General features: G+C 43.6%; 2 protein-coding genes across 2 annotated transcripts in view; one reads left to right on the top strand and one right to left on the bottom strand.

The window, feature by feature from the left end:
* Positions 1 to 17,587, bottom strand: part of Arpc2 (Actin-related protein 2/3 complex, subunit 2) — a 40,199-nt gene extending 22,612 nt beyond the window's left edge. Inside the window, exons 1-5 of the mRNA XM_084595186.1 lie at positions 17,429 to 17,587; positions 15,520 to 15,613; positions 14,619 to 14,672; positions 12,836 to 12,881; positions 10,052 to 10,238 (exon numbers count right to left, since the gene is read on the bottom strand). Coding sequence (XP_084451312.1) covers positions 10,052 to 10,238; positions 12,836 to 12,881; positions 14,619 to 14,672; positions 15,520 to 15,613; positions 17,429 to 17,502 — 455 coding nt within the window. The 5' untranslated portion in view covers positions 17,503 to 17,587. The remainder of the gene's footprint in view (positions 1 to 10,051; positions 10,239 to 12,835; positions 12,882 to 14,618; positions 14,673 to 15,519; positions 15,614 to 17,428) is intronic.
* Positions 17,588 to 17,801: 214 nt separating this feature from the next.
* Positions 17,802 to 25,238, top strand: Pngl (N-glycanase Pngl). Its single transcript, XM_084595185.1, has 4 exons — positions 17,802 to 18,104; positions 18,413 to 19,528; positions 20,337 to 20,532; positions 24,879 to 25,238. Exons 1-4 carry the CDS (start codon positions 18,102 to 18,104, stop codon positions 25,046 to 25,048), a joined length of 1,485 nt encoding a protein of 494 aa, XP_084451311.1. The 5' UTR covers positions 17,802 to 18,101; the 3' UTR covers positions 25,049 to 25,238.
* Positions 25,239 to 26,194: the final 956 nt, after the last annotated feature.

The raw sequence follows: 26,194 nt of genomic DNA, 5'->3' as shown, positions 1-26,194 counted from the left end.
TAACGTAATCGTCGGCAATTTTTTTGTTCTTTAATTCCCTCTAGCACAGAGACCAATTCAATTCCTTCTGTAGATGGCTCGAGGCCACAAGGAATTGGGGGTTAGGAAGTAAGTGATCAATAGACCCCTCAGATTTTTATTTTTATTTCTTTATTTAAGCATACCGTAAGCCTTGTTAGGCTCTTACAGGAGTGGGCAAACTAATGGGACTATTATACAAAATGCAAAACATCAGAAACACACAAAATATGTGTTTCTGATAGATAAATCATTAAGTAGGTTTTCCCACACTGCATCCTGCCCCAAACATGCTGTCACTGGCTGCCAGACAAACGGCGATATAGAGTTAAAATTGCATGTTACTGCTATAGAGATATATGTAGTGCTGCTAGGGGAACTATGTGAACATATGCTGATGCATAAACAACATGAATTATTACCATATAATGTTCTAAAACATTGTTAACCGCCATTAGTGGAGAATGCAGCATAGAAGTGAAGCCGACTCAGCATTTATGAAAAGGGTCTATTGTCAGAGGCCAATCTACCATTTCTCTACACCTGTGCAAATGATCAAAAACGGTGAAATGGCTCAAAGTCGCTTACAGCTATGCCCGTGACCTGGGGCTCACCTCAAAAATACAGGTGCACCCACATACAAGCATGGATGCCTGACAGACTCAAAGCCTAGGCAAGTCTCAATGGGAGCTCAATTAAGAGAACCACAAAGAAAATGCTCCCTATCCCATTTGCTGTAGTAGTATGCACAACCAGGGCACAGCACGGCCTGCCTTTTTTACATAACCACTTCGTGCATAGTCTAGGCCAACTTCAGTTTGTCCCCAGAGTCCTTAGGGCTGTGCCCACCAGCAATGATCCACCTAGAGCAATCTTGGAGGTAGTAATCGTAATAATGTAATAAAAAGTTCTGATGTACAACAAGCTCTGAAAAAAATTCACTTTCACAGATGATAAAGATATTATTAATGAGAGAAGGTTGCTGTCGTCCCACTACACAAGGGCATTTTGTATCCTCCTCTTCGTAACACACATTTTACCACATTCATTCTCCCTCAAAGCACATAACCCGACAAGGCAAGCCTCTGAACAATAATCCCTAAATGCGCTTTACTTGGCTTTAATGCACGCTTTCTTTTTTTGTGCAATTTAAGCCCTTAAGCAGTGTATGCATCCCAAATGCACATTAAAGGGGTCATGACAGCTAACATTTGAGCATAAACTGATTACTGCATTTCACTCCTCACACGTTAAAATATAAATCCTTGAAACTTGAGCTCATTCGGTGCAGTAGATAGTTTTAAAATGAATATTTATTATTACAGTCGACGACCGATTTTTCGGACACCCAATTTTTTGGACATGCTTGATTATTCGGACTTTTTCTCGGCCCCAGGACATATCTTATAAAGTCAATGTATTACGCTGCTCAAAATTTCAGACACTCTAAGGCGGGTTATTCGATTTTTCGGACATTCCAAGCGTCAGCCGGGCCAACTGCCACACATTTTGAGCGGTGTCGCCGCCATCTTGTTTGTTTACTTTTTCCTTCGATAGCCTCGAAACCGGTGCCAGTCTTGCGTGCCTCCTCAGCTAAACACGCTGGATCGAGGCTATAATATTTGCCTAGCAGCTTCCGTTTCCGGGACAATGTCGCTGCCAGAGTGCTTTTTTTTTTTTTTTCTTTTAGGGTGATCGTTTCTACTGCCTGTTCCTCTGTGTGTTTGCCGTGCGTTTCACGTGCGTTGCTGAGCGTAGTGAGTAGGCCTAGCCGTGGTCGTGCTGATGCGAGAACTACGTTCTGTTGCTACTGTGGCTCGCATTTTATTGAATCGGCTTCAGTTCTGTTTCCGGATTTTATAAGATTTTTTTTTTCGTGCAATGCGACAGCGAAAAGGCACTCAACGGAGTCGTTGTGATTCAGTGGTAGGTGGTTGTGGTGTGCCTCGACAGCGGGAAAACCTACTCTGTCTATTTGCTTGGAGCACTTAGTACCCTCGCTGATGCGTGGAAGTCTGTAGCACCCACAACGCTGCGCAAATGCTTCCGCGACGCGGGATTTGTGCTGAATGACGAGTTGGCTGCCTTGGACGAGAGCGTCGTCGAGCAGCTGTCAGGCAGTGAGCAGGTCATTCACGACCTTCGCACTGCTGGTGTCGAAATTCCATTGGCCGTCTCGTTTTCAAAGTTCACAGACGTGGACCACCAGTTGGAACTGTGCTCTGGGCTCATAGATACAGGAATTATTCGCCAAGTGCTTGTGGAGTCTGAGAACGAGGACGACGACGACTCACCTGTAGCAGCGCAGCCGACGCAAGCTGAGCTGATGCAAGTGAAATTCAGATGGACCTGTTAGCACGGAAGCGAAGCGTAGTGCAGAAAAGCATTCATGTCTTTTTCCGGCCTCGAAGTGAATACTAATAGGCAATAAATTGAGCTTTTTGGTGCACATTTGTTTTTCCGGACTGCCCGATTTTTCGGACATTTTTGTGGTCTGTTGAGAGTCCGAAAAATCAGCCGTCGACTGTAATATCTGAATCAGCTTTCTGGTCTGGCAACCACTGGCCGCTGACGTCACAACGAGATATTCCCACATCGTCTGTTATTCGCGGTGTCAGCTGCACTCTTGCATGCACGCCGTGCACGTGGATGGTGGTCACAGTGTTTTTTTTTTTCTTCAGCAAAAATATTTTATTCACATACTATTCTCTTTTCTTTGAGAAGCCTTCACTATAATATGCGACCTTAGTGATCCTCGGACTTTTATTGGGGCTTCTAGAGATTGCCGAGGAGGTCGAAATTGACGTGCTCATGCTGTATAATTTAGGCATACAATCAAAAGCGTATTATTCTTATGTTATGAGAGTAAGCTTGTTAAAAGCAACAAGCTCTCTCGCATATAAAAAGGCACTTGTCCAACGTTTCCTTCCGCCGTGTAGATGCACCGCGAAAGCGGGAAGGGGTTAATATTATTTTCCTGATTGCACAGCTATTGCCATCGCTGTTTCAGTCCAAAAACTAAGAGTAAATCTCAAACAAGCATACCTTGACGCGAGAGCACACCTTGTGACATTAGAAGAACAGACAAAACTTTTGAACGAAGCGATACCTCTTGACTTGCTGTTATATGCGCGTATTAGTTAGATTTAATTACTTTCAGCTGGTAAAGCATTTTTGCAAAACTATGTTCAGTCTAGTCACAGCCAGCGCACGAAAGCATGTGTCGCTGCCGCTTCAGTCCCGTCCTTGCAAAAACCCAACGCGATTCGAATGCGCTTCACTGCATGCTCGCACCGAACAAGAGCCTCTCAGTAGCCACCTCTCCTGCAGTCGCATGCGCGACTGACTTCCGAGTTTTTCCAGTGCTTTTCCAGCAAATGACTTGTGAGTGCTTCAAAGTAAGCATACACCATTTAGTATTTTGGTGTGTGAACCATAAACTCCCGCAGGAATACGCCGATTCGCGGCTTACGACTGCGCCCCCAGTGTGTTCGTTTACATAGCTTTTGCAATGATTGGATGTGTGCTGCTCGTTCGCACGAGATAAAATGCAAGCTGAGGTAGCAATACCAAAAGTATCCACTTTTTTCGCACCGATTGCACCATTATTTGTTCAGAAACTACAACTACGTTGCAAATAAGTGCCGTGGATGCTACGTCCTCTGCCTGCGCCGGGTACACACAAGCGGCACCTACAGCTGCCGGCTGCGCTTGCCAGAGAGGGTCACATCAACACTTCCCGCTCAATGTGCACTCGCTTTGTGATGTAAGCAGTCGTCGATTTGGGGTCACTACTGCCAGAACTACACTCGATGGCCACATGCAACCACTAAAGCTTGTGAATGCGAACTCCGTAATCGCCGAAACTCCAGACCCAAACCCCAAGTACTTGCGCTAGGCCTACTCGTCACTGAATGGGCCGGAAGTTCAGCGCCAACTAACATTTCTGGCCAGTCATTGCTGATGACAAGGGGGAACATATAAAGTGTAGCTTTTTGTTTTCTTTTTTTCCAACACGGTCAAGCTACAGACAAGCGCAGCTGTTCAGGCCGTTAACTCATCGGGTGTCAAGTTCTTGCTCGGCCTCCGATCCGACCAAAACAGATGGGACAACCATCCGCTGATCAGTTCCATCGGCGTTGCAGGGCCGACAACTTCTCACTACGGTGATAGGCGACCGTTGGCCGTGCTGGCGTTGCGGCCGGTGTAATGCGAAAGATCAGTATGTCAATAAGCTATATTATACTGAAGATAACACGCCTTACTCGATATCGCTTTAGTGCGGTAACATCTTCATCAAGCACTCCTGCATGAGGGACAACCACTGTGTCAATGCAACACTACGCCAACCAGCTCGGCTCGTCGCGTATGCTCGTATGCCGCAGCCACAAATGGTTGGCGCAACGAAACCGTGGCACGAGCTGCCAACTTGGGTCTCTAGTCTCACATGGGACGGTTATGTCAGAATTCGCCTGCCATGACCCTGGTACTCATGTTACCCCTATAGTCCACTAAGGCACGTTCATACAGCTTGGTTATAGCGGGGCTTTATATGTGGGCTGGTAGCCTATGCTATCGCATCATACCCTTAAAGGCGGAGCTTAAGTGTCCCTATATTTAGATGCAATAAATGGCTTTACTACCACCAGCTAAAACGTCGGTGAAATCTGATGCATTCAACGGAATGCTGGTTGTGTTCGATGCAACGCTCGGTCGCCCACAGCCAAAGCTTTCGCTCCACATATGCCGTAGCCACAAATGGCAAGTGCAACGAAACGCTCAGGAGACAGCGTGCAGAAGAAACGGATGAAGAGCGCGCTGCACATCTCCAGAAAGAAGGAAGAGGGTTTGGCTGGTTTAATCGTGGTGGTTTAATCGAAGGTAGTCGGCGTGCAGACTTTGCACAAAGAGTGGGCGATCACGAGTCGGCCACGCGAGAGTTTTACCGCCGCTTCAGGAACAACCCCTTTGGAAAATTGTTCTGTATGTGACCGGCTGTGGCATAAAAATGATCTAACACCGGTGAGTGAACTTATGAATCCGACTCTTCATTTGGCCACAAGTGTAGCCATGCAGCTGTTGCTTTCGCAATTAAACTATGGTTAACCAGAGCAAAACCACAGCCAACTTTTTCTGCCTCGCGCGGCATGCTTTCCTTCACGGCTCCAAGGCCTACATAATGTTGGCTCCTTTTCGGTGGTAGGCCTAGTGGTAAAAAAAAAAAAAAGTATATATTTTTTTTCTCTCAGAGAAATGCGATCCTAGGTAACGTGCTCGCAGTGATGCCATTTCGTCGGAACTATGTCGCCGTGGCTGCACGCATTTTATTATAAACGAATTTTATCAAAAACATCCTTACTATAAAAGGGGGAAAATGTACAGCGGTCTATGGATGGTAAACTGGGACTTCAGTTTTACTTTGCTATACCAGATTCTACTATATCCAAGTTTATTATAGCGGGGTCCTAGTGTATCTCCAATGATGAATCCTACTCATCTTGCCCAATGTTGTGCTGCTCCCTCTGCCAAAAATAAGAGTTACAGTTGGCAACTGGGCTCGACACTTCTAACCCTAAAGGGTGGTAGCAGTGCACACAGAGCAAAAACAATTGCACACAAAACAATGCCAGGAGTCACTCCAATGTCCTTGCCATCACAAGATGGCGATTAAGGTATGGTGTATAGTATGTGGGGTTTTGACCGTTTTACTGCAAACCGCAAGTTGTGCTAATCGCTGGACACTGTATGATTATCCTCACACTTGTCTGCCCAATGTTGCGCTGCTCCCATCGCAAAATACAAGTTACAGTTGGCAAATGGGCTGGCTGCAGTTTTTAACATTGAAGGATGGTAGCTGTGCACACAAAAAAAAACAACAAAAAATTGCGCCTTTAGTGTGTGTACTTTACGCCTGACAGCTGTCGTTTCATAATGGCATGACACATGAATTTCGGTAGCTGCAATGTCTGAAGAAAAAGAGCTGCTTCTTGGAGCAGTTGTGGCAATCTAGAGTTTGTTGTCTGACAAGGACTCTGACTTCGTTTGCAAGCTGCATGCACTGAGGGAAAGCTGGCCTCGAGATTTTTCTTTTTAAGCGACGATCCGCAATTTACGAAGACATGGTGCGGACCCGGAAAATAGTCCATAGGGATAACGAACTGAAAACCTCGATTACATGACTGGAAATCACACATACTCCGCTTCCTACTATGCTACTATGGCCGGTGGGAACTGTCTGGAATGACAGACGATGGCGGAGCACTTTAGTGATAGACGTCACGTCACTCCAGGGTGTTCCAAATTGTAACCAAGACAGATGCATGCAACAAATGTGATCCAGCTGTGACAGACTGTGCACGGAGTTGTGCCGACAGCTCTGACTCTGAGCATGCGGCCTGCGGCCGTCGACTTGCGCATGGCAGTTCTCCCTTCACCCACTTTTCTGCACGCTTCACTAATGCAGTGCAGAAATTAATTTCACGCTTGTAACAGAATAAAGTTATTGTCCGGTGGTAACAAGGTTAAATGCTCCACTGATGACTAGTAGCCATTTCAAAAGTGCTTTCTTCTGCGACTTCAATGGGGGAGTACGCTATGCCTAGCGACACCGAATTAGTGGAGTACTCTCGCCCAGGGGTCTGTGGCCATGCTCCCGTATCTGTGCAGCAGGCAAACAATAAGATTTCTTACATTTTCTTTTTTTTTTTTTCTACATTATGCAAATGTCTAGCAGAAACTTCAGCAACCACAGTGGCAGTGGTTCTAAATAGAGTGTAAAAGAAGACAAGTCACTGGTACCTTGGTACTGAAAGTCATAAGATGCCTGAGTTGGAGCAAGTAGATGTAAACTTTTACCCGCATATTTTACACTGCCCACTGCTCTAGACCACAAGCATGGCTGCATCGCCGTGTGTGGCTGTGAAAAGTGACAGATGTGAGCGGATGCTGTCATGTCAGCTGTGAAGCTTGTTTATTCATTTTTATATGGGTGGCCGTAAAACAATTTCGACTAGTAAGTGCCATTTCCCAGCTCGCGTGTGCTGGCGGATGACTTCCCTAGGAGGAGAGTGACAGCAAACTTCTGGTAAGAACTCTTGGCGTGCTCACCTTAATCAGAATCTATCAAACAGAGTTCACTTTGTCACTTGGGCCTCGAGTGAGTTCTCCATTCAAACCACATTTTATGTCCTCATTTGCTTCTGGCTATTTGCTTCACGACTGCAGCACTGCGCATTTAATGCTTTGAGCTGCGCATATGCAGTCACAACATTCTGAGAGAAACTACATAAAAATGAGTGAGGTGATGGGGCAATGGGGAGGGGGGAGGTATACGTCATCCTCGATTTATAATTTGAAGGAGAGTTTTGTTTGGCTGGTGAGGGGTAAGAGTTCACGGATCTAGTTTTACATGGCAGCAGTGCATGCTATATATTGCACCCTTTTACCCTTGAGCTTTCAGGGTGTGTTTGCAAAATTGTTCGATTTGTACACTCCCTCTTTCTGATGTCAAAGGGAAAAAAAAAAAGAAAGTGTGCAAATTACATGCGGAAATGACTTAAATAGGGGCACTTTTATAACGCATAGCCAGAGTAGTGGGTGCATTTATAAGTCTGAATTCATCAATTCTGCGGAATTCCCGAACACATGATGCCTGGATATTATATGACGGTATCAGGGGTTCCCCTGAAAAAGTTGTGTAATTGAGTTTGTACTGTAGTCTAAGGCCAAAGAGCACTAGCGCAGATGCAGAATTACACGCTGCTTCACACCTTCGCACAAATTTTGTGCTCTCTGCTTTTTCAAACGTGAAAAATCAGGAACATTAGGATCTGGTAATTATGGTATACTGTCGAACCTCGTTATAACGAAGAAACACCAGGGGGCACGAAAATTTGTTCGTTATATCTAATATTCGTTACAAAGGTGCGTGCCAAAATTCCTGTAAAAAAGTTTGATAGTAAAACGAAACAAAATGCACACAATATGGACAACACAAAGGTGCAAAAACGCACAATTTTTAAATTAAGAGCTTGGTACAAACATGAAATCTCACTTTTCGTTCCGTGTTGGAGAGCAAAAATAAATACCAAGAAGAGATGTTGCCTCCGCACCCAATTTGAGCGAAACGCGGGGAGTGTAGTGCACGTGCACGGGCTCACACCATGACAAGGCAATGGTAATGACATGCCTGTCAGCCGTTGCATGGCCGGACTCTAGCAGCAGCAGTGGCAGCGGCCCTGGCTGTTCATGACCTCCAAGATCACCACACGCGGAGGTGTGATCTCAGAGGTTATAGGCCGTTTGTGCTAGCTTTTGTCGCCGCCACTAGATGACGCTAGATGACGCAAACATGTGGGCAATGTCAAAACTTTGGTGGCGCCGCTCGAGTCCGGCCATGGCCGTTCATGACCTCCGAGATCATCACGCTCGGAGGCCTTAAGTTTTTGTTGCCACCGCTAAACGACGCAAATGCACGGGCGATTTAAACGCACTTCTGTAGCGGGCAATTCGATTGATCGAAAAATTGCATTTCTTGATGTTTTTTCCGGCTCCTTTGTGTATTTTTTGCTGCTTTAATGCAAAAGAACTGCATCATTATAACCGTGCTAGCGTCAAATTTTGGAATTTTTGTTTCGTTATACAAAAAAATACTCCCATGAAATAAACCATGGACCAACCAACTTTGATTTTAGTTCGTTTTATCCGATAATTTGCTATATCCGTGTTCATTATAGCGAGGTTCGACTGTACAAAGATAAAAACAAGATAAATTGTCTGGTTTTAGAAGAAACGATTTACAGCTCTATTATAAAAGCACCGATCTCAAACGTCCTTGAGACTTGTTTTCTGTTACATGAATCCGTATACCACGCGGCCACAATGGCAGAATTGGTTTGGTTAGGTTTATGGTGTCTAATCTCCCAAAGTGACTCTGGCTACGAGAGACACTGTATAGGAGGGCTCTGGAAGTTTCGACCACCTGACATCACACAGAACATGGGCGCCTTCTTTTTCGCCTGCAACAAAAAGCGGCTGTTGCGGCCGGGATTCAATCCTGCATCTCTGGGCACAGAAGTTGAGCGCCCTAACCACTGCCCACAGCGGGGAGAATTGGCAGACAGTTGCTTCAAGGTGCAACAGGATGCAAAATGTGCTTCATTCCATGTGCTATCTTGCTTGTGCTTTTTGCACAGATGTGAGGTGATTGGATGTGATCACAGCCCAGCAGCGGCTGTCAGCCCTATTGAACTATTGAACTGATCTTTATTCCTCCCTGACAATACATAAGGGTGAATAAAGATGGGGTAGTCATCCAGAAGCATGGACAAATTTGTGCACAAGCACCGACTGAATGTCTCTACCTTGCAGGCTGCCTTGTGTGAATGAGAATTGGCACTGGCCAAACTGGGGTGCAAGAATCCGCTTGGCCTTACGTAAACCGCCATGTTCATCTGGAACACAGATGCCTCGGACAGTCTGGTGAATGGCAGCTACTGCACCCTAAGCTAATCTTATGAGTCCTCCCAAATTATGTTCCACGTTCAGAAAAATATCCGATAGATGAATGAAAAAAAAGAGAGGAAGAAAAAAATCAGAACAGGTAGACTAGAACTACCATTTTTTGCGTTCAAAAATGCAGTGCTCATACAATGTGCTACAGGAGAATCGAGAAGTTTTCATAAAAGGTTCTCCGATCTGCTGCTACCTCTTCCTGCTCTACCGGAAGTTGTGAAAACTGCACTATATTTCACTATTACAAATTTCTTTGACAGGTTGCTAGGCAACATGTCCAATCTAAAGCACTATATTGTTGACAGAACAAATAAATACTTCTCACTCCTGGCGCCAACAACAAAGGCACCAGGTTTTCTGCGATGTAAAGAGCCGCATTCAAATGCCACATCACCGAGCGAGTATTGCAACACTTTCCACTACATTCTCAAGAAGCGTGAACCAAGCATACAACGTAAGAAACCTGCAAAGGTTTCGCCAAGACAAACATGTGAAGTCAAAAGTGCATAAGTGAGCCTACATGGTCTCGTCGTCCCTGTAGTGAATGACAGCCCTCTTGTCACCAATCTCGCCACGCTCCTGGAAGTCGAAGTACTTCTCGAAGACAGATGCAAAGCAGTTCCTCTTCAGGTGGCTGGCCTTGCGGGCGGCCTCCTCTATGTTCTCGGGCAGGTTCTCCAAGTCAAACAGCAGAGACACATTGTAACCTGCAAAGCAAAGCAGGAGGACAAACAATAAGTTTATGGAACCAGGCTTCAAACGGAAGCAGTTATCCACACTTGTAGCCCAAAATTGCCCAAGTGCGCTTCTTTTTTTCCATGCACCTGAAGCTTGTGTTTCCTATAAAACGCCCTATGTTTCACCTTGAGCTAAGTTACGTCGTTTGGTGAAATGATGATGGGTATATACAGGTGGAAGAGGTGAAAGTTTATGCACCGTGCTCACATTATCTAATATAACCTTAAAACAACATCCAATAATTAAGAAATCTGGAAAATTTGTACTCCTGGCATGGCCCCACCCAAAGGCCATGCAAACATGCCTACGCTGTCAAAAGTTCGCCAATTCAGACACAGCTCAGTGCATACAGCTAAACCTAGAATAGTCTCTGAAGAGGGCCATGTCGAGGTAGGGTTGACATGGCAAGCAATATTCCAGATAACCTTCCCTCCCTACATTCAAGCTTGAATGTCATGGAGCAGTGTTGCCCGTGCACCTCCGATGAGCTCACAACAGTACCTATGACAGCAAACAAAGAACTCTATGTAAAAAAAGTATATGCATAACCAACCACATAAAATCAGTTTCACATTGTAGGGCTTAGCTGGCTCATGACGACCTTCCGGCCTGTCGCTACGATAGTTATTGGCACTGCGTTGTCCAGACAGCAGAGGACCACTAGGCGCCACATTTCGAATGCCTCTTGGCGTGTCGCTGGTCTCTCCCTGAACTTTTTTGAAGGTACCTTGCTGCTCTGCTGTCAATCATTGCCTGCTATATTCCCTAGCTTCCAGTGTCATGATTCTTCTAAGTTTTTTCAGTGTGCGCCTCACGTGCTGATCACTGCTTGTGTGGTGATGTGTCCACACCTGCAAAGACGCTGTTCGTGAGGAAGTGCCAAAGCTACCGCGTGGCACAGCGGAAGGGGCTGCGAAGGCCTTTACTATATTCAAGCAGTCCTGCTTCGCAACTCCCAACAGGGAGCCTGCAGAAAAGCATTTCAAGAACTACAACAAAACTGTCGTTGCCGCACACAATCTTCAGCTCTAAAGTAGACAGCCACATCTCCAGCTTTCATCAAATAAAATTCTGATGATAAGAGCAGCTTCTGGTAGCTTTGGAGGAGATTAGTTAATTTGGACCTTCAGGTGATTTTCCTTGATTCCTTAAGTGACAAATAGCAGGGTTTTAACGCATAACATGACGTGGATAGTCCCTAAAGCTTTAGCAAGCTTGTACAGAAAAACATGAAAGTGAAAGTTTTGCCATTTTCATCAACCTTCCAACCAAGTATCATATTTTTGCGATTCTAAGCAACTTCCTTAACTTTGTAAAACAATTGTGGAAAAGAAGTTTCCAAGAAAATCTAAGTGCCCCCTTTTTTCTCTTTTTGCAAGGAAGAGAGCATAGGCAAGGCTTCCAGCGCTCTTGCTCCCTCAGTCGAGCCGGAGCCGTTGGAGACCCGAGGTGGTGCGGTGTCCACGGTGTGATCTCCACGTCCAGTGTTGCTGCGTTTCATCACTACACAACAGCTGGCGGCACAGGACGGCAAAGCCGGCCTCAAGCAACCCCTATTACTCAAAGCATGCTGTCACGTGGCCCTGGAATCGAAGGCCATTAGCCAGATCTCGGCTGGTTTCGCAGGCATCGCGAGCGCGCGATGCTTTGCTTGGTACCAACAGTTTGTCATCCATAATAAAAGTCAGAATGAGGTTGAAGAGGGCTGTCACATCTTGAACTTCAAGCACCCTGCAATCGCGTTTGCGAAAGATGTCAGTCAAGCTTGTTTCCCAGATGAACTAACAAACCTGTCGCTTCATCATATTGATGCGAAAATATGTGTGTGTGTACGTGTGAGTGGGGGAGGGGGTATGTTAGATTTTTCTAATCTAAGCATTTTCCTCAGTTTGGGCATCACAATCGCAAACTTTTTGTCTGTGGGCATCTGAGCTGTCATATTGCAGAGGTCTGCATTTTCTTTCCTTTAATTCCTTCACAACTTGCGCAATAAATGGTTAATAAAGAAAAAAGAAGTATGTAGCATCAACGCTGACAATTGTTCCGACGTCAAGGCTACTAACATCTAGTACAATGAATGTAATCCGGCTACTATTTCATCGCCTTAGAAAAGCCTGCAAATGCTAATATTACACAGTGTATGCATCATTTTTTTTCTCATGTAACACCCTTGCATGTCTTGAAGGGTACTGTAAATAAATACATATTAAATAACTTGAAGCCACTGCAAGCAATACGGCAAAAACATACCAGTCTTTCCCAGTTACATCTGCCAAGTTGTATATTGTGAACAGGTTTCAAGAGGGAAAAAGAGCTGTGGGTGAATGACTTCAATGCAATGCTCTGAACCACCTTCTTGGGAAGAGGGTCTCTTGGTGCAAAAGACCTGAACTGTGGAGAATCACAAACCTGTACTGATATAATGGACTTAATCACAAGATGTGAAAGTGATCAGGGTCCTACGAGAAGTGGCACAGTTCCACACAATCATGTATTAACTTGCAGCAGTTATGTATGTATAGTGTTTAAAAACAAAGCCCATGCACAGTTAAGCAAATGCACATACCATCTTCGGGTGTTGTCAGCAGGGCCCCATACTCTCGCTTTAGAAGCTGGCAACAGAATAGAGAAAAGACCGCCATAAGTTCTTGTGAGCAATTTGAGATATGACAACAAGTAGGTGAAGGGAGGTTCAGATATTGCAAGAAAGGAAATTGACGCTAACACTTTCACAACTGCTACTTGACCCAACTGTTCAGGATGACTTGCAGAAAGCCTCTGCAATTTGTGGAAGATATATACTGATGTATTGCAGACTGATACACTGTTCAATCTCCTGAACGTGGTTAAACTTAAGCGGATGTGATGAAAACTTGAAATAATGATCCCATCAGTGTGCTTATGATAACCTCTTATATTTTCTAAATGTTACAAAAAGGCAGCTATGAAAAGCCGTGCAGTATTACAGCATACATTTTCAAGCATATCTGTAATATGTATTAATGTTTACGGGGAGATCCAAGGCTAAAATCACAATTTACATAAAACAAAAAGTTTTAAATTTTTGTTCTTTTATATTGCGCATGTATTAAAGAAACCCCTCATCACGTTTGGTTGTCATTGCGAAGTAGAAAAATTTAATTTATTTATTTATTTATTTTTTTTTTGCGAGATCGGTGCACTCACCACCGAAGGTGCCTAGCTATGAACGCTGATTTCAAGGCGCAGCCACATAGTGGGAAAGAAACTGAATGCAGAGTGAACCCCAAGTTAGGATATTGTTTCTCATGCTCTCTAGCTGAAAAGGGCCTGCTGTCGAGAGTACAGCAGACAGCTAAAAGGAAAAACAAAGAAAAGGCCAATATTGGGCCATGGCAGCAGCTGATTGGCTGATAAACTGAAATAGAAGCTTGTATTGGCAGAAACGCAGCACGTAACCTCTGAACGCTGTTTTTGCACCACTGGGAGCCTGGCTAACCAAAGTACTCGACAGGCTGGAGATAGAATATGGAGCCTAGACGAAGAGAGACGCCCAGCAACAACCAAGGAAAGCATTGTCACGAGCACACACAAGTGCGCTGGAGAGCTGTAAAGCCGAAAAAACTAGAGGCAGGTCAAAGCAATCACCGCAGAGCAGTGTTTTGTTGGAAAGGGCGGCTCTACATATGCACCAAGCCACTTTGATTTATTAATTTAAGCCGAATTTGCATTGTATATTCACACATCTTTGAACTCATTTTTCTCAGTTTGCACTTTTTGCAAGAGCACAATCGTTAAGAAAACTACCATTTCCAAACTCTTTCGCCAAAGGCTGCTTTCAATGTGGTTTACGGACAAAAACTTTTGTTGGGAACAAGATAAAGTATTTTTTGCATTCGTAATTACTCCCCAAGGTAAAAAAAAGCATCAAATATGTGACACATAATGGCAACATAAAACATGAAGTGTGTTTTTGATATACTACAGAAATGTCAAAGAACCTGCTATTGGCCTCACCCTGCACAATGATCTACCTAGAAGTTATCTAAGCACAGACGGTTAGTACATCTTTATGATTATCGAAATGATAGGTTTCCTAAGCTGACACAATTAATTACTATTATGGCAGCTACAACATTCTTGCTATTAGCACTAAGGTGCTGAAACTTAGAATACATTCTTAAGAGAAAGATAAGCCATCCTTGAATATTTTATCAAAATTGGTGCAACAGTTCAAAAGTTGAACCTTTAGCCCTGCATACCCCCTTAAAGCTGGTTCAATATGTCATAGCACTGTGTCATACAGTGCTGTACATCATGAATATAAACAATGCATGACGTCATTCCAGGCAAAGGAAATGCTGTGGTACCTCATCTGCGCCATGTTCTTGGAGCTCCTTGTAGAACTTCAACGAGATGCTGACCTGCAAAGGGCAAAAATCCAATCAACCCTGGTGCTTTTGTAATTAAAACATCATTGGATACACCACTCTGGCTTACTACTTATATAGTGCTGTTGAAGCTGTAAACAAAACTACAAAACTGCACATTCAAATGACAAACTGTAACCTGTACTGTGTTCGCCTACTCATTAACAAGTGTGTGCTTACATAAGGTCTACATCTTTTTTAAGTCTTGGAAAAGTATATCTGCAATTCTAGTTGTTGCCATAAGTCCTCCTAGTAAACCCTCACTATACAGAGGTCCCTGAGACAGGTAGTCTACAGGTAGTCTCTTCAACAACAGCTAGGGTGCCACAGTAGCATAGAGATAAATAGGAAGGGACAGTGTAGTAAATGAACTTTGGGCACATTAAGCCCATCAGAATTCTAAAATTCTAATTTATGTGCGGAACATTTCTTTCAGGCAACTTCAAGCACCGTGGCTTTCTTTGTGATGGTGCATTTACTACTTATGTGTACTGGGTTAACGCTTAAGTTCCAGCCACCCCAAAGCCAATCCAATACAAAGCTATGGATTTAGAAGGTCTATAAGCACCGGCAGAGGCAGGAAAGTAAGAGATATTCCTTCTATTCAATGCAAACTCTTTGAGCAATGTGCACTAACTAAAGAAACCTATACTCCTGCTTGCTTGAGTAAACCAGATGCAATAAACAAAAGTAACAGATGTTGTGACCACTGTAGGGATATCAAAGCAGGTGACAAGTGTACCTAGAAAAAACTCAAACTTGCTCGTGCTGAAAAATGTGAACCACTAGTTCAACTCTTCCAGAGCGAATAAACAAGAGGAAAAAAATAGGGATAACTCACCCTTATTTTCGTCTTGTCACCATTTGGGTTAGATACATGGTACAGAACCCCATCAAAGTCAGCAATTTTGACTTCAACAGCCTCTGGCTTGTTGCTACATAAAACAGCATAAAAAATTAATGAGAAAGAGAAGAACATAAAAAAAGGATCAACATGAATTGCACAGAATGCACAATTGCAGCAGCAGGTAAAGAGCAGGTCAACCAGTACTTACTGCTTCTTTTCTCGCAAATACAATATTTCAATTGCAAGCAAACAATTCTGAAAAAGGCATTCAAGATATTTTACTGCTTCCTTTATTTCCACAGTTAGAACCTCTCATTTAAGTTGGTTTACATGCAAAAATTCTAGGTAGATAAAAGCATGCGCGAAATCAGGTTTGAGGTATTTTTTCGGAACAAGGCTTCAGGTCTGAAACTAGAGGAGTCAAAAGTTAACATGTTGCACTATTCTTTGAGGATATACGCTAGGAGCTTTTTGCCTTCTGACGATACAGCTGCCATAACCGCATGAATGCCCAGGGTAAACTCCCCTCTCTCTCTATTATGGAGGGAGCCGAACAAAGTGCTGAGTCACCAGTTTAAGGAGAGCCCACAAAGGCGACACGGTTGGCTGTGTTCGTAATTATTCAACCGCTCAGCCAGGCAGTGCACGACCTACTCGCAATAGTTGTGCGCTGCTTCAGCAAGAGGCAGTGAGTTATTGGTCTAGGCATTCTGCAACAACGCACAGAGCAATTTCGACCTTGTCAGCATGGCATCATGGAACAACAGTGCTATAAGGAAATTTTGATTCCTTTTGAACTTTGCCTCAGTTACTAGAATATGATTTAGACTTTAGCTAGTTGGTAGTAGTAAAAGACTATTGTTTTAAAAGACTTTATTGTAGTTGGTATTTGTTCATAAAGTAATAAAGAAAATACAGGGCATGATTGAAACCAACGCAATCTTATGACCTGTTCACTCTGCTTTCACTTTTGTTGTTGGTTAATGAAGATCTGAACTTCTGCACAACTGCTCATAGGAAACACACTGTTGCAGATGGCAGGGCGCTGTTCACTTAAAACAAGAAAAAAGTGGCTTACAAATTTTGTGCGGGATCTCTCATTAGTAAAAGCGAGATTAGATGGCAATGACGGGCAAGTTTAAAAACGCATCAACCTCTTAACCAAGGAGACGTGATCTGACGCAAATGGCTGCATGTCCGAGTTGTTTTGCAAGGACAGCTCACCGCTCTGAACTGTTCTCGTTGAGCACTCGGAAAGGTGTACCATGTCCTTTTCTGTAACCAGCAAGTTCACGCCCCAGTACGACAGTGCTCACGTCGTACCTCGCGCAGTGCTGGTTAAGCAAACGCAACTTCAATGTCGCAAAGTTATTAGAAAAACATTCAGGCACCAGGAGTAACGTTGATACGTCTACGATCTCTAAATGAATAGCAGCATGAACGTTCTAACACCGGTAACAGCGCTTGCTGACTGAAGCATGACATTTCTCCTTGAAGCACAATCGAAAACAACGATCTAATCGGCAAATGTTTAAAAATTACATGTAACACAAATAATAACTAACAACGGAAGCGGTCGAAAGCGATTTCACAGGAGTGCTATGGAATTTAAAGACAGCAAATGATTCATACTAGATGGGCAGGGCAGGAAGCGCACAGGTGCATGCCGTCACTGTCAAGGGGCAGCTGTGAGCTGAGTACGCAGGTTGAAGTGATTACCAAAGGAGCGTCTAACACTGCAACACTATGCACTAACGCATGCACAATAAGACAAATCAAATTAGATGATTAAACAAAAATATTTTCGTAAACTCTTATCAGCAATGGACGATCGCCGGAGAGCTCCGCTACATTTGGCAAGAGGCGAAGAGAAGCTTTCAAGGAAAAGAATGCAATTACTTACGCTAACTGGGCATTTTTGAGCTTGAGCCGTAATGTTTCTTCTATTATTCTATTGTTGATTTCCAATAATATCATCTTAACCGGCAAATACAAACTCCGCACAACACCCCGAACAACTACACCGGAAACTCTCAGGCCGGACGCGAGTACGCACTGAAAAAGCCACCGCCCGTCTCGTATAAAGTTAAACTGTTAAACACACCGTGTACAAAAAGCACATCATTGCTTAATAAAAGAAAATAATTCTCACATAAAATTATTATCTCAAACTATATGACAGCTCCTACTCGGCAATGAAATTATTTAGCAATGTCCCCAAACCGCATGCGTACGTTATATTTACGCTTCTAACGGCTTTTAATATCGTTCACGAGCACAGAGCAAAGATAGAACTTGAATAACGACTCACTTTTTGATAAATGTATAATTTAACAAGTTTACAAAGAACAAGAAGTTGCTTTCTTATTACAACAGATAGCACCACCATAGCAATAAGAAGTTTTGACTTCTCGCTTGCTTTCGCAGCTCCAAAACACATTTTGCTTTACTCTAGAACCAGCTTGCCAGTACAGGTGCTGGTGCGCGTCACTGTCAATAGTTACGAGTTGAGCGATTGCGCGCCGTTATTTACAGGTATAGGACGCTAGGCTGCTAGGAGCAACTTTGACGTTTACATGGTAGGTGTCTTGTAGTTCGCAAACTCGCCCGTGAGCGTCCTTACGCGTTTTTGCTGAATGGGTGTTTAGATGGCAGCAAATGTCAGTGCACTTATTATAATTTGGCCCTGCTGCCTTTGTACCTCAAAGTTTTATTCAAGACAGCGATTTCGTGGAACGAACCATTAATGCACCAGCGAAGTTTCGCTTGTGTCGTAATTAGGACGAATTGGTAGTTCTAGATCTTGCATTTCATACCCTGTCTAAATGTGATGACGTGTAGCCTGATAGCTGCTGATCGGTGGCTTAATTATGAAATTTTTTTACAGGAGGGACTTGTCATGAATGTAGGCGAAGACCTGTACACCAAGATCAAAACGAATTTGTCTCGGGTGCAAGTTTATGAAGTACCTGACCTCCAGAAGAAAGCTTTGGCATGCATCCCCGTTTCGGAGCTCACTCGCAAGGCACAGCTTTCGATGATTGATCACGCATCACACAACGCTCCCGACAAAGATAAGCGGGATCCCGGGTTCAGGGACTTTTTGCTAATGGAACTTTTGCATTGGTTCAAAGAATCATTCTTCACTTGGATGGACACGTTGAAATGCAGTCGTTGCGGAGGTGCTACAACGAACGTCGGAGCTGGAGAGCCCACTGCTGACGAAATAGCAGGCGGGGCCTCGCGTGTGGAGTTGCACGGCTGCTCGAAGTGTCAGACTCGGGAGAGGTTTCCCCGATTCAACTATCCCCCGAAGCTGTTGGAAACTAGAAGAGGGCGCTGCGGGGAATGGGCCAACTGCTTCACGTTCTTCGCTCGGTCGCTGTCCTTCGACGCTCGCTATGTGCTCGACTGGACTGACCACGTTTGGACCGAGGTCTACTCTGAGAGCCAACAACGCTGGCTTCATTGTGACCCGTGTGAAGCTCTCTGTGATGCACCGCTTGTTTATGAGGCTGGGTGGGGAAAGAAGCTTTCCTACATTCTTGCTTTCTCTAAGGATGAAGTGCAAGACGTCACTTGGCGTTACACGTCGAACTTCGAAGCTGTACGAGCGAGGCGTGTGGCTTATTCAGAAGCCGAACTAATCCGGCTGATGCTTGCACTCACCCAACAGCGCCAAGAATCATATCCGCAGAAACGCAGAGAAGAGCTGTTGCTTAGGCGAGTGCTGGAGCTAGCGGAATTCCTGGCTCCTAAGAAAGTGACTGAGAGTGAACTGCAGGGAAGGTTGTCGGGTGCTTTGGCATGGCGACAACAGCGAGGTGAGCTTGGAAGCTGGGTGCCCTTCACTTTCAAACCAACCAGCTGCAAGTGCAAAAACATCACATTAAAGTACTCATCGGCCATGGACAAGTACTCCATTTGGGAGGATGGTGTAGAAACCAACCATGTCTCAGGCTGGGCAAAAGGAGCATTCAGCATCGAGAAGATGTTCCGCAAGGTTAGCCTTGTTTTGATCTAATCGTAGTGAATTTCATCAATATTGGCACATTTGTGAGTTTTGGTGTTGTGTGTCAGGTTTGGCCTCTGTGTTACCTGAAAATACTTCATGCTATCTCTGGCCAAAGCTGTGCAGCCTTACACTGTAAAAATGTGTCGTCACATTCAGGCACATCACTGCGCATACATGGGACTGCAAAATGCTATGTGTTTTTTGCACTCATGACAGTGTTCATATTTCTTTCCTCTCTTGGAAGATATTGTATTGCTTACTGTATTGCCTGAATGTATTTTCAGTCTTCTGTAGCTTGTGATTTGCTTAGCATTCGCTTTAATATATCATACTAGATTCATCAGGATTAGCAGCATCTGGAATGAGGTTCAACAGACATGCTGCAAAAACTACTAAAACTGCTGTTGAATCTTTTTTATAGCCCACGAGTGGTTAAAGTATTGTGTTGCTGTTTGGTCACAGCCTAATAACTTTAATTATATGCATGTTACTGGCGTGCTACCCTTTTGAGCTATGTAAGGTCGTGAGAGTAAATACGACGGACCCTCCAATGATATCAATATAAATGTACTTTCTCTGGGATGGATCTTAACATGTGATAAAATTTTGTTCACAGGTTTTCAGGCAATCTCCTTAGATGCAGGGTCAGTATAAGGCTCAGAACATTATAAAAATATTATAGTATAAAATGGATGATAGCAGTGCGGCTTCTTTTTCTGATTGTGTATGTCTCGTAATATGAACAAAGCACATCTTTTGCAGCTTTCCTAACAAGTGTTCTCGTGCTGTTTGCAAGGTAGAGCAAGACTGGAAGATGAGTTATTTGGCAAGGCAGGAAGACTCACCCGAGGGGTCACTGTCGTGGAGGCTTGACCTCTCGCCCGGAAGGACAATCGAGAGATTGGATCTTACGTGTGCAGGAACAACATATGAAAACGGACGTGTCAGCTGGTTCGTGTTGACAGACAAAGAAAGCATTCCTGTTGAAGGCTGTAAGTTTTGCTATGCTACCTTTCTGCACTGCTGCTTGCTTGATTTCAAACTTCCAGGGCGTTCATTTTGTGTGTTCTTGAATTGAGTTTCTGGGTTCACAAATTTGTGGCTCCTTCAGGACCCAGCCCCATTTCCCAAGTGGCTAATACAGGCTCTGTTTTGCTTGGTGAGTGATAGCTTCAGTAAAGGAAGTTTGGCTGTGGTGGATGAGCAGGTTGACCCAACAATGAATATCTGAAACAGCACGAGGAATGATTTAATATTAGCACTCGCCATAAGGCTTGCAGCTATGTAGGGAATCTCTTTAGCCACAGATTGTCGCATAGTAGTTACCATGAGGCTGCTTCTGCTAAAAACTAGTAATTTGTAAGTGGAGGAAGACAATAGCAAACAAACAAAACAACGGATTGCGGATGTTGCCCACTAGGTCACCACTAGTTATTGTCGCATGCAAACTGCAGGGATGCAAAGACAGTTTATGCGCACGTATCTATGGCTAGGCTACACTGCTAGTCACTTCTAAGTTGTGATCACAGAGTGCATTTCGGCCTTGACATCATGAGTTTGAATCATATTGCATAGGAAAAACATCTTAATTTTTAAATTAAGTTCCTTGCCCCTGAATGTCTTTTGTTACCGAAAAAATGTGTTTGTAGCCAAATAATATAATCTAACCTAACCTGGGACAATCCAGCTCAAATTGAGCAGGGGTCTCAAACACACGGCTCGCAGAGCTGTGTGCATCTGCCATGCCAGCATGTGCCTGAAAGCATGTGCCAGCTTCACGAGTCAGCTTTACCATCAGACTTCTTCTCCAGCTAAAATCAGCTTAAAAGTCTTGTCCTCAGACAGCGCCCATTCTTTGTGAAAATGAAAATGGGCACTGGCCCTTTAACCTTTGTCAGTTTCTTATGGATGTGAGCTGCCTTTAAGAATGAGGCACCTGGCAACCTGCTCTCATATCATCTCGTAGGGTGCAGTCAGAGACAAAATGTTGCGGGACATGGGTTCATGGAAGAATATTTATGTGTGACTGGGCAAGCATGGTTAATGAAATGTGCTGAATCATGAGAGGACATTATGACTCATTCAGAGAAAAAAACATATCACAGCGAAAACTAGCGAGGTAATGAAGAAATAAATGTTTTCCCATAAATTCGCATCCTGCAAACTTTTGTATTGATTAACCACTGCACCCTTGCAATAGCTCTTTCCGAGCCATCCTAAAGTGGCGATGTCCAGCATTTAGCCAGGAGGGAATACGCACTGGTTATCTTTTCTACAAAGAATAAGAGAGTGGGGTCTGGGGACGAGATGTTTTGGTTGTTATTTATTTAATTGATATTTATCATTTTAATTTTTATTTAACTTATTTATTGTTTCTATTGTTATTTCTTGCAATTTTCTGCCACCTGTCTCACGAGGAAGAAAATTTTCTCAATGCGGCCTGCATAGCAGTACGAGGTTCAGATCCTTTCCTTACCGTGTCCAGTATTGAGGCTTTAGCAGCAAAATGTTTGCATGCTTGTATGGGGATAGTTGTTATACTGGTCTCTTTTGAAAGCAACATTGCTGCCTTTGCACGAGAAAAAGTTTCTTTCTTTGGAACCATAGTACTTCAAAGAGCAGCTTGTTTTATATTTTGAATCTGGCTACAGTTGTCACGCAAATATTTTTTTTGGTGTTCTTAGCGATACGCGAAGTGAGCTTACCTGTTGGGCGTTTTAGCTGCTAGGAAAAGGCAGCTCTCTTAATGACCATTGAGGAAAAGCAACAGGTATGCACTAGCGAATAGAGTTGCTGTAGGCATGGAAAACAGGTTGTACAGGCGGTTGACAAAGAAGAAGTGGTAGCGAGGAGTCGTAAGAAGTGTGAAAAAAATGTTGAGAGTTGTACGTAAAGTTATGCGGTGTGCTTGGGCAAGAAGTGGCAGCATGGCGTTGCTGTGGCCTGAAAGGCTGCATGTGTTAACGCACAGGAGGTATCCTTCAGAATATTGAAGATACTCAGTCTTCAAATGTTTTTGTTTTGACACTCTTTTTATGGGCACCGGGGAAATATCGGGGTGCATTGGGTGAGACATATTTTTCCTCTGTGCAATTGCATGAGCTCTGCGTGTCATGAGTTCCGCGTGAAAGTGTGTGATGTATGCAAATTGAAGTGTATTGGCTACCAATGAAGGTCAATATAAATCATCATCATCATCAGCCAGACTATATCGACTGCAAGGTGAAGGCTGTCCCATTTCCACCAATTAACCCGGTCTTTTGTTAGGTGCATCCACTTGACCCCTGCAAACTTTTTAACCTCATCCACCTACATAATTTTCTGCCGCCCCCTGCTATGCTTTCCTTCGCTTGGAATCCAGCTCTTTACTCTTAGAGACCATCGGTTAATCTCTCTTTGCACTACATGTCCCACCCATGCCCCTTTCTTCTTGATTTCGACTAGAATGTCTGCAACTTGAGTTATTTCTCTGACCGACTCTGCACGCTTTCTATCTCTTAACATTACACTTACCATTTTCATTTCTATAGCCCTCTGCATTGTCCTTAACTTAAGTAGAGCCCTTTTCATTAGCCTCCATGTTTCAGCTCCATGGGTGAGTACCGGTAAGATGCAACTGTTATACACTTTCCTCTTTAGCGATATCGGTAAGCTGCTAGTCAGAATATGTGAGTACCTTCCAAATGCACTCCATCTCAATTTTATTCTCCTAGTTATTTCCCTTTCGTGATCTGGATCTGCAGTTACTACCTTCGCCTTCCACTTCTATTACATTCGCCTACCACTTCTAATGCTTTGCTACCTATTTTAATCTGCTGTTCCTTTCCCATTCTTTTCAAAATTATCTTAGTCTTCTGAGTATTTTGAGTATTAATCTTTAGGCCTACCTTTCTGCTTCTCTTGTCTAGGTCATTAGGCAGTGTCATCAGTGAACCGCAGATTACCGAGATAGGCTCTATCAGCCCTGATGCCTGACTGCTACCGTTCCATATCTATGATTACGCCCTCTAAGCAAGTTGTAAATAGCACTAAGGAGATTGTGTATCCTTGCCTAACACCTTTCTTAATTGGAATTTTATCACTTTCTTTATGCAGAACTATTCATAGATATCTTTCAATACTTTCAAATGTGGTTCGTCTACACCCTAGTCTTGCAATACCTGCATGACTGCTGATGTTTCAACTGAGTCAAATGCTTTCTTGTAGTCAATGAATGCTATGTATAGGGGCTGGTTATATTCCGAGCACTTTTCTATTGCCTGGTTGATAGTATGGATATGATCGATGGTAGAATACCCTTTCCGAAAACCTGCTTGATCCTTTGGTTGATTGAAGTCTAAGGTTGTTTTGATCCTCTTAGCGATTACCTTAGTAAATACCTTGTACGTAATGGATAGTAAGCTGATAGGTCTGTAATTTTTCAAATCCTTAGTGCCCCCTTGTAAGTTAAGATAATATTGATGTTCTTCCATGATTTTGATGCCTTTGATGTCACCAGGCATATGAATATCTGTAAACAAATGTTTCAATGCTGTTTTCTAGTTGCATAATGTGTATTAAGCCTTGCTGCTATATCCTCTCACAGTTATCGGCATGTAACAATCTGCTAAAAAAGAGTTGTGGTCACACATGTTCCTTAAACTTGTATGATGTTGCAAACTATTATTAGCATGCTACACATCGTGTTAATGGCCTAATTGGTTATTATTCTGGATGGTGGCATATTCAAAGGTTTTTCAAAACTGCCTTTTTAAGTGTCCGAGATCTCCATCTGATGAATGCCTTCACCACTAAAGCTTTTTAAAGCCGAGTTTTGCTGTCTTTGCTGTGCAAATAACTGTGTAAAAAATTGTGCAGAAAGACAACTTAAAGAAAGGGCCCTTGGCCCCGCCGGGGTGGTGCAGTGGTAAGACGCTAGACTACTGTCCGGAGTTCCCGGGTTCGAACCCGACCACGGCGGCTGCGTTTCGATGGAGGCGGAACGAAGTGGCGTCCGTGTGCTGTGCGATGTCAGCGCACATTAAAGATTCCCAGGTGGTCGAAATTACTCCGTAGTCCTCCACTACGGTTCCCCTTTCTCTCTTTCACTTTCACTCCCACCTTCATCCCTTCCCTTACGGCGCGGTTCAGGTGTCCACAGAGCAAGTGTGACAGATACTGTGCCTTTCCCTTCCTGTAAACCAATTAAAGAAAGGGCCCTTGCAGAGTTTATGTTGTAGAGGTATAAAATGTACATATTGCAAACATGTTATAGCACACAAGGCTCTAACTAGCGCACTTTTGCACTTACTGTGATGTTCTTCTGACGTTGTTAAAATAATTTCTCATTCCTTTGCAGCCAGCGGAATGCATTCAATAACCTCACTGAAGAACGCCAACTTTTTGTGTTTAAAAGCAGTGGTCACTGGTGGTCGAGGAACCAGTGCCTGGCAGCATGCACAACTGTGCAGAGAGCCCTTGGACAGCCGGCAGTACAGCCTAGAAATAGCTCTCGCATTGTCGGACTGAAGTACATGGAGTTTGCCTTATTTAATAAAGAATAGTTGCCAAAATTCCAGAAGATGCTCAAGCAAGAAATTAAGTCATGCATAAAAGCATGAAGTGTTTTTTTTTAGTTATGTCTAATTTGAGGACATATGTTGAAATGAGCGCAGCACAGGTGTTAGTGCTTTTGGTATTAAAGACCAGAATGTTTTACTATCAGTGCACTGTGTTATTTAATGCTTGCCTTTTCATCAAATTATACCGTTGAGATGTATTGACAGTAATGTGAGTCGTTCTAATGACGGCTTGAATGCTTGATGTTTACGTTGCTGTTGCAACAGTTCAGTCAGTGTTGCATGTTTTGTCAAAGCATGGCAAAGGAGCTTCACCTATGCACTGGCGGGTCAAACTTGGTTTCCCACCTGGAATGCTGCACCAGTAGAGTTAACTTGCACTATTGCATTAAACCTGTTACATATATCTATAAGTATGTGGCTTTTGATGAAGTCATGCTAGTGCTGCATTAAAATAATGTTCCAGCAACCATGAGCCATTATGAATTGGAAGCTGCTTCGTAATGTGCAAACGTGACCATTCTATTTTCTTGATGTGTGGTGATAAAGATGAACAGCAGAATTCAACCTCGCCCATATTTTTTCGTTGTCGTTTACCGTCCAGTGTTATTACACGATGCGTGTGTTTTGAATGTCTACCTCGACGACACTACCTACATTTGTCCGGAATGAACTCGGCAACTTGGATATGGCAAAGGCCAATGGACAAATTGCTTTCGAGAGGTCTAAGCTGCCCACATTGTGATCTGGCTAGATTCATTCGACTGTCACACAGCCTAGTCATGCATCTCAATGTTAGTATATTACTGCGAGTAAGGTTTCAGTTGCATTAACATTTGATAGCTCGATTTCAGCGACGTCACTTGGTCTTGCTGTGACAGTGTCAGCAGTATCCAAGCTTTTGGTTTGTTTATTTAATACAGTTGAGCCCCCTTATAGTAAAGTAACTCGGACCAGCAAAAATCTTTACTATATCAGTTGTTGATGATGACATGGCACTGAAGATGCCGTCTGGTAATTAAATGGCCACTTACTAAACATGTCTTGTTTTGTGGAAACAAAAAAAAAATGCTGTAAGATACTTTCCATCCCTTTT

Source organism: Amblyomma maculatum, chromosome 2 (genome assembly GCF_055883805.1).
Source record: "Amblyomma maculatum isolate TAMU_Amacu chromosome 2, ASM5588380v1, whole genome shotgun sequence".
Lineage (NCBI taxonomy): Eukaryota > Metazoa > Arthropoda > Arachnida > Ixodida > Ixodidae > Amblyomma > Amblyomma maculatum.
The sequence above is the reverse complement of the archived record's forward strand: the minus strand, read 5'-3'. Positions and strand labels throughout refer to the sequence as shown.

Bases quoted from the DNA above. Each gene is read 5' to 3' on its own strand.
- Pngl (XM_084595185.1), top strand. The intron at 19,529-20,336 runs GTTAGCCTTGTT...GCTGTTTGCAAG, and splicing joins TCGAGAAGATGTTCCGCAAG to GTAGAGCAAGACTGGAAGAT. The intron at 20,533-24,878 runs GTAAGTTTTGCT...ATTCCTTTGCAG, and splicing joins AAGCATTCCTGTTGAAGGCT to CCAGCGGAATGCATTCAATA.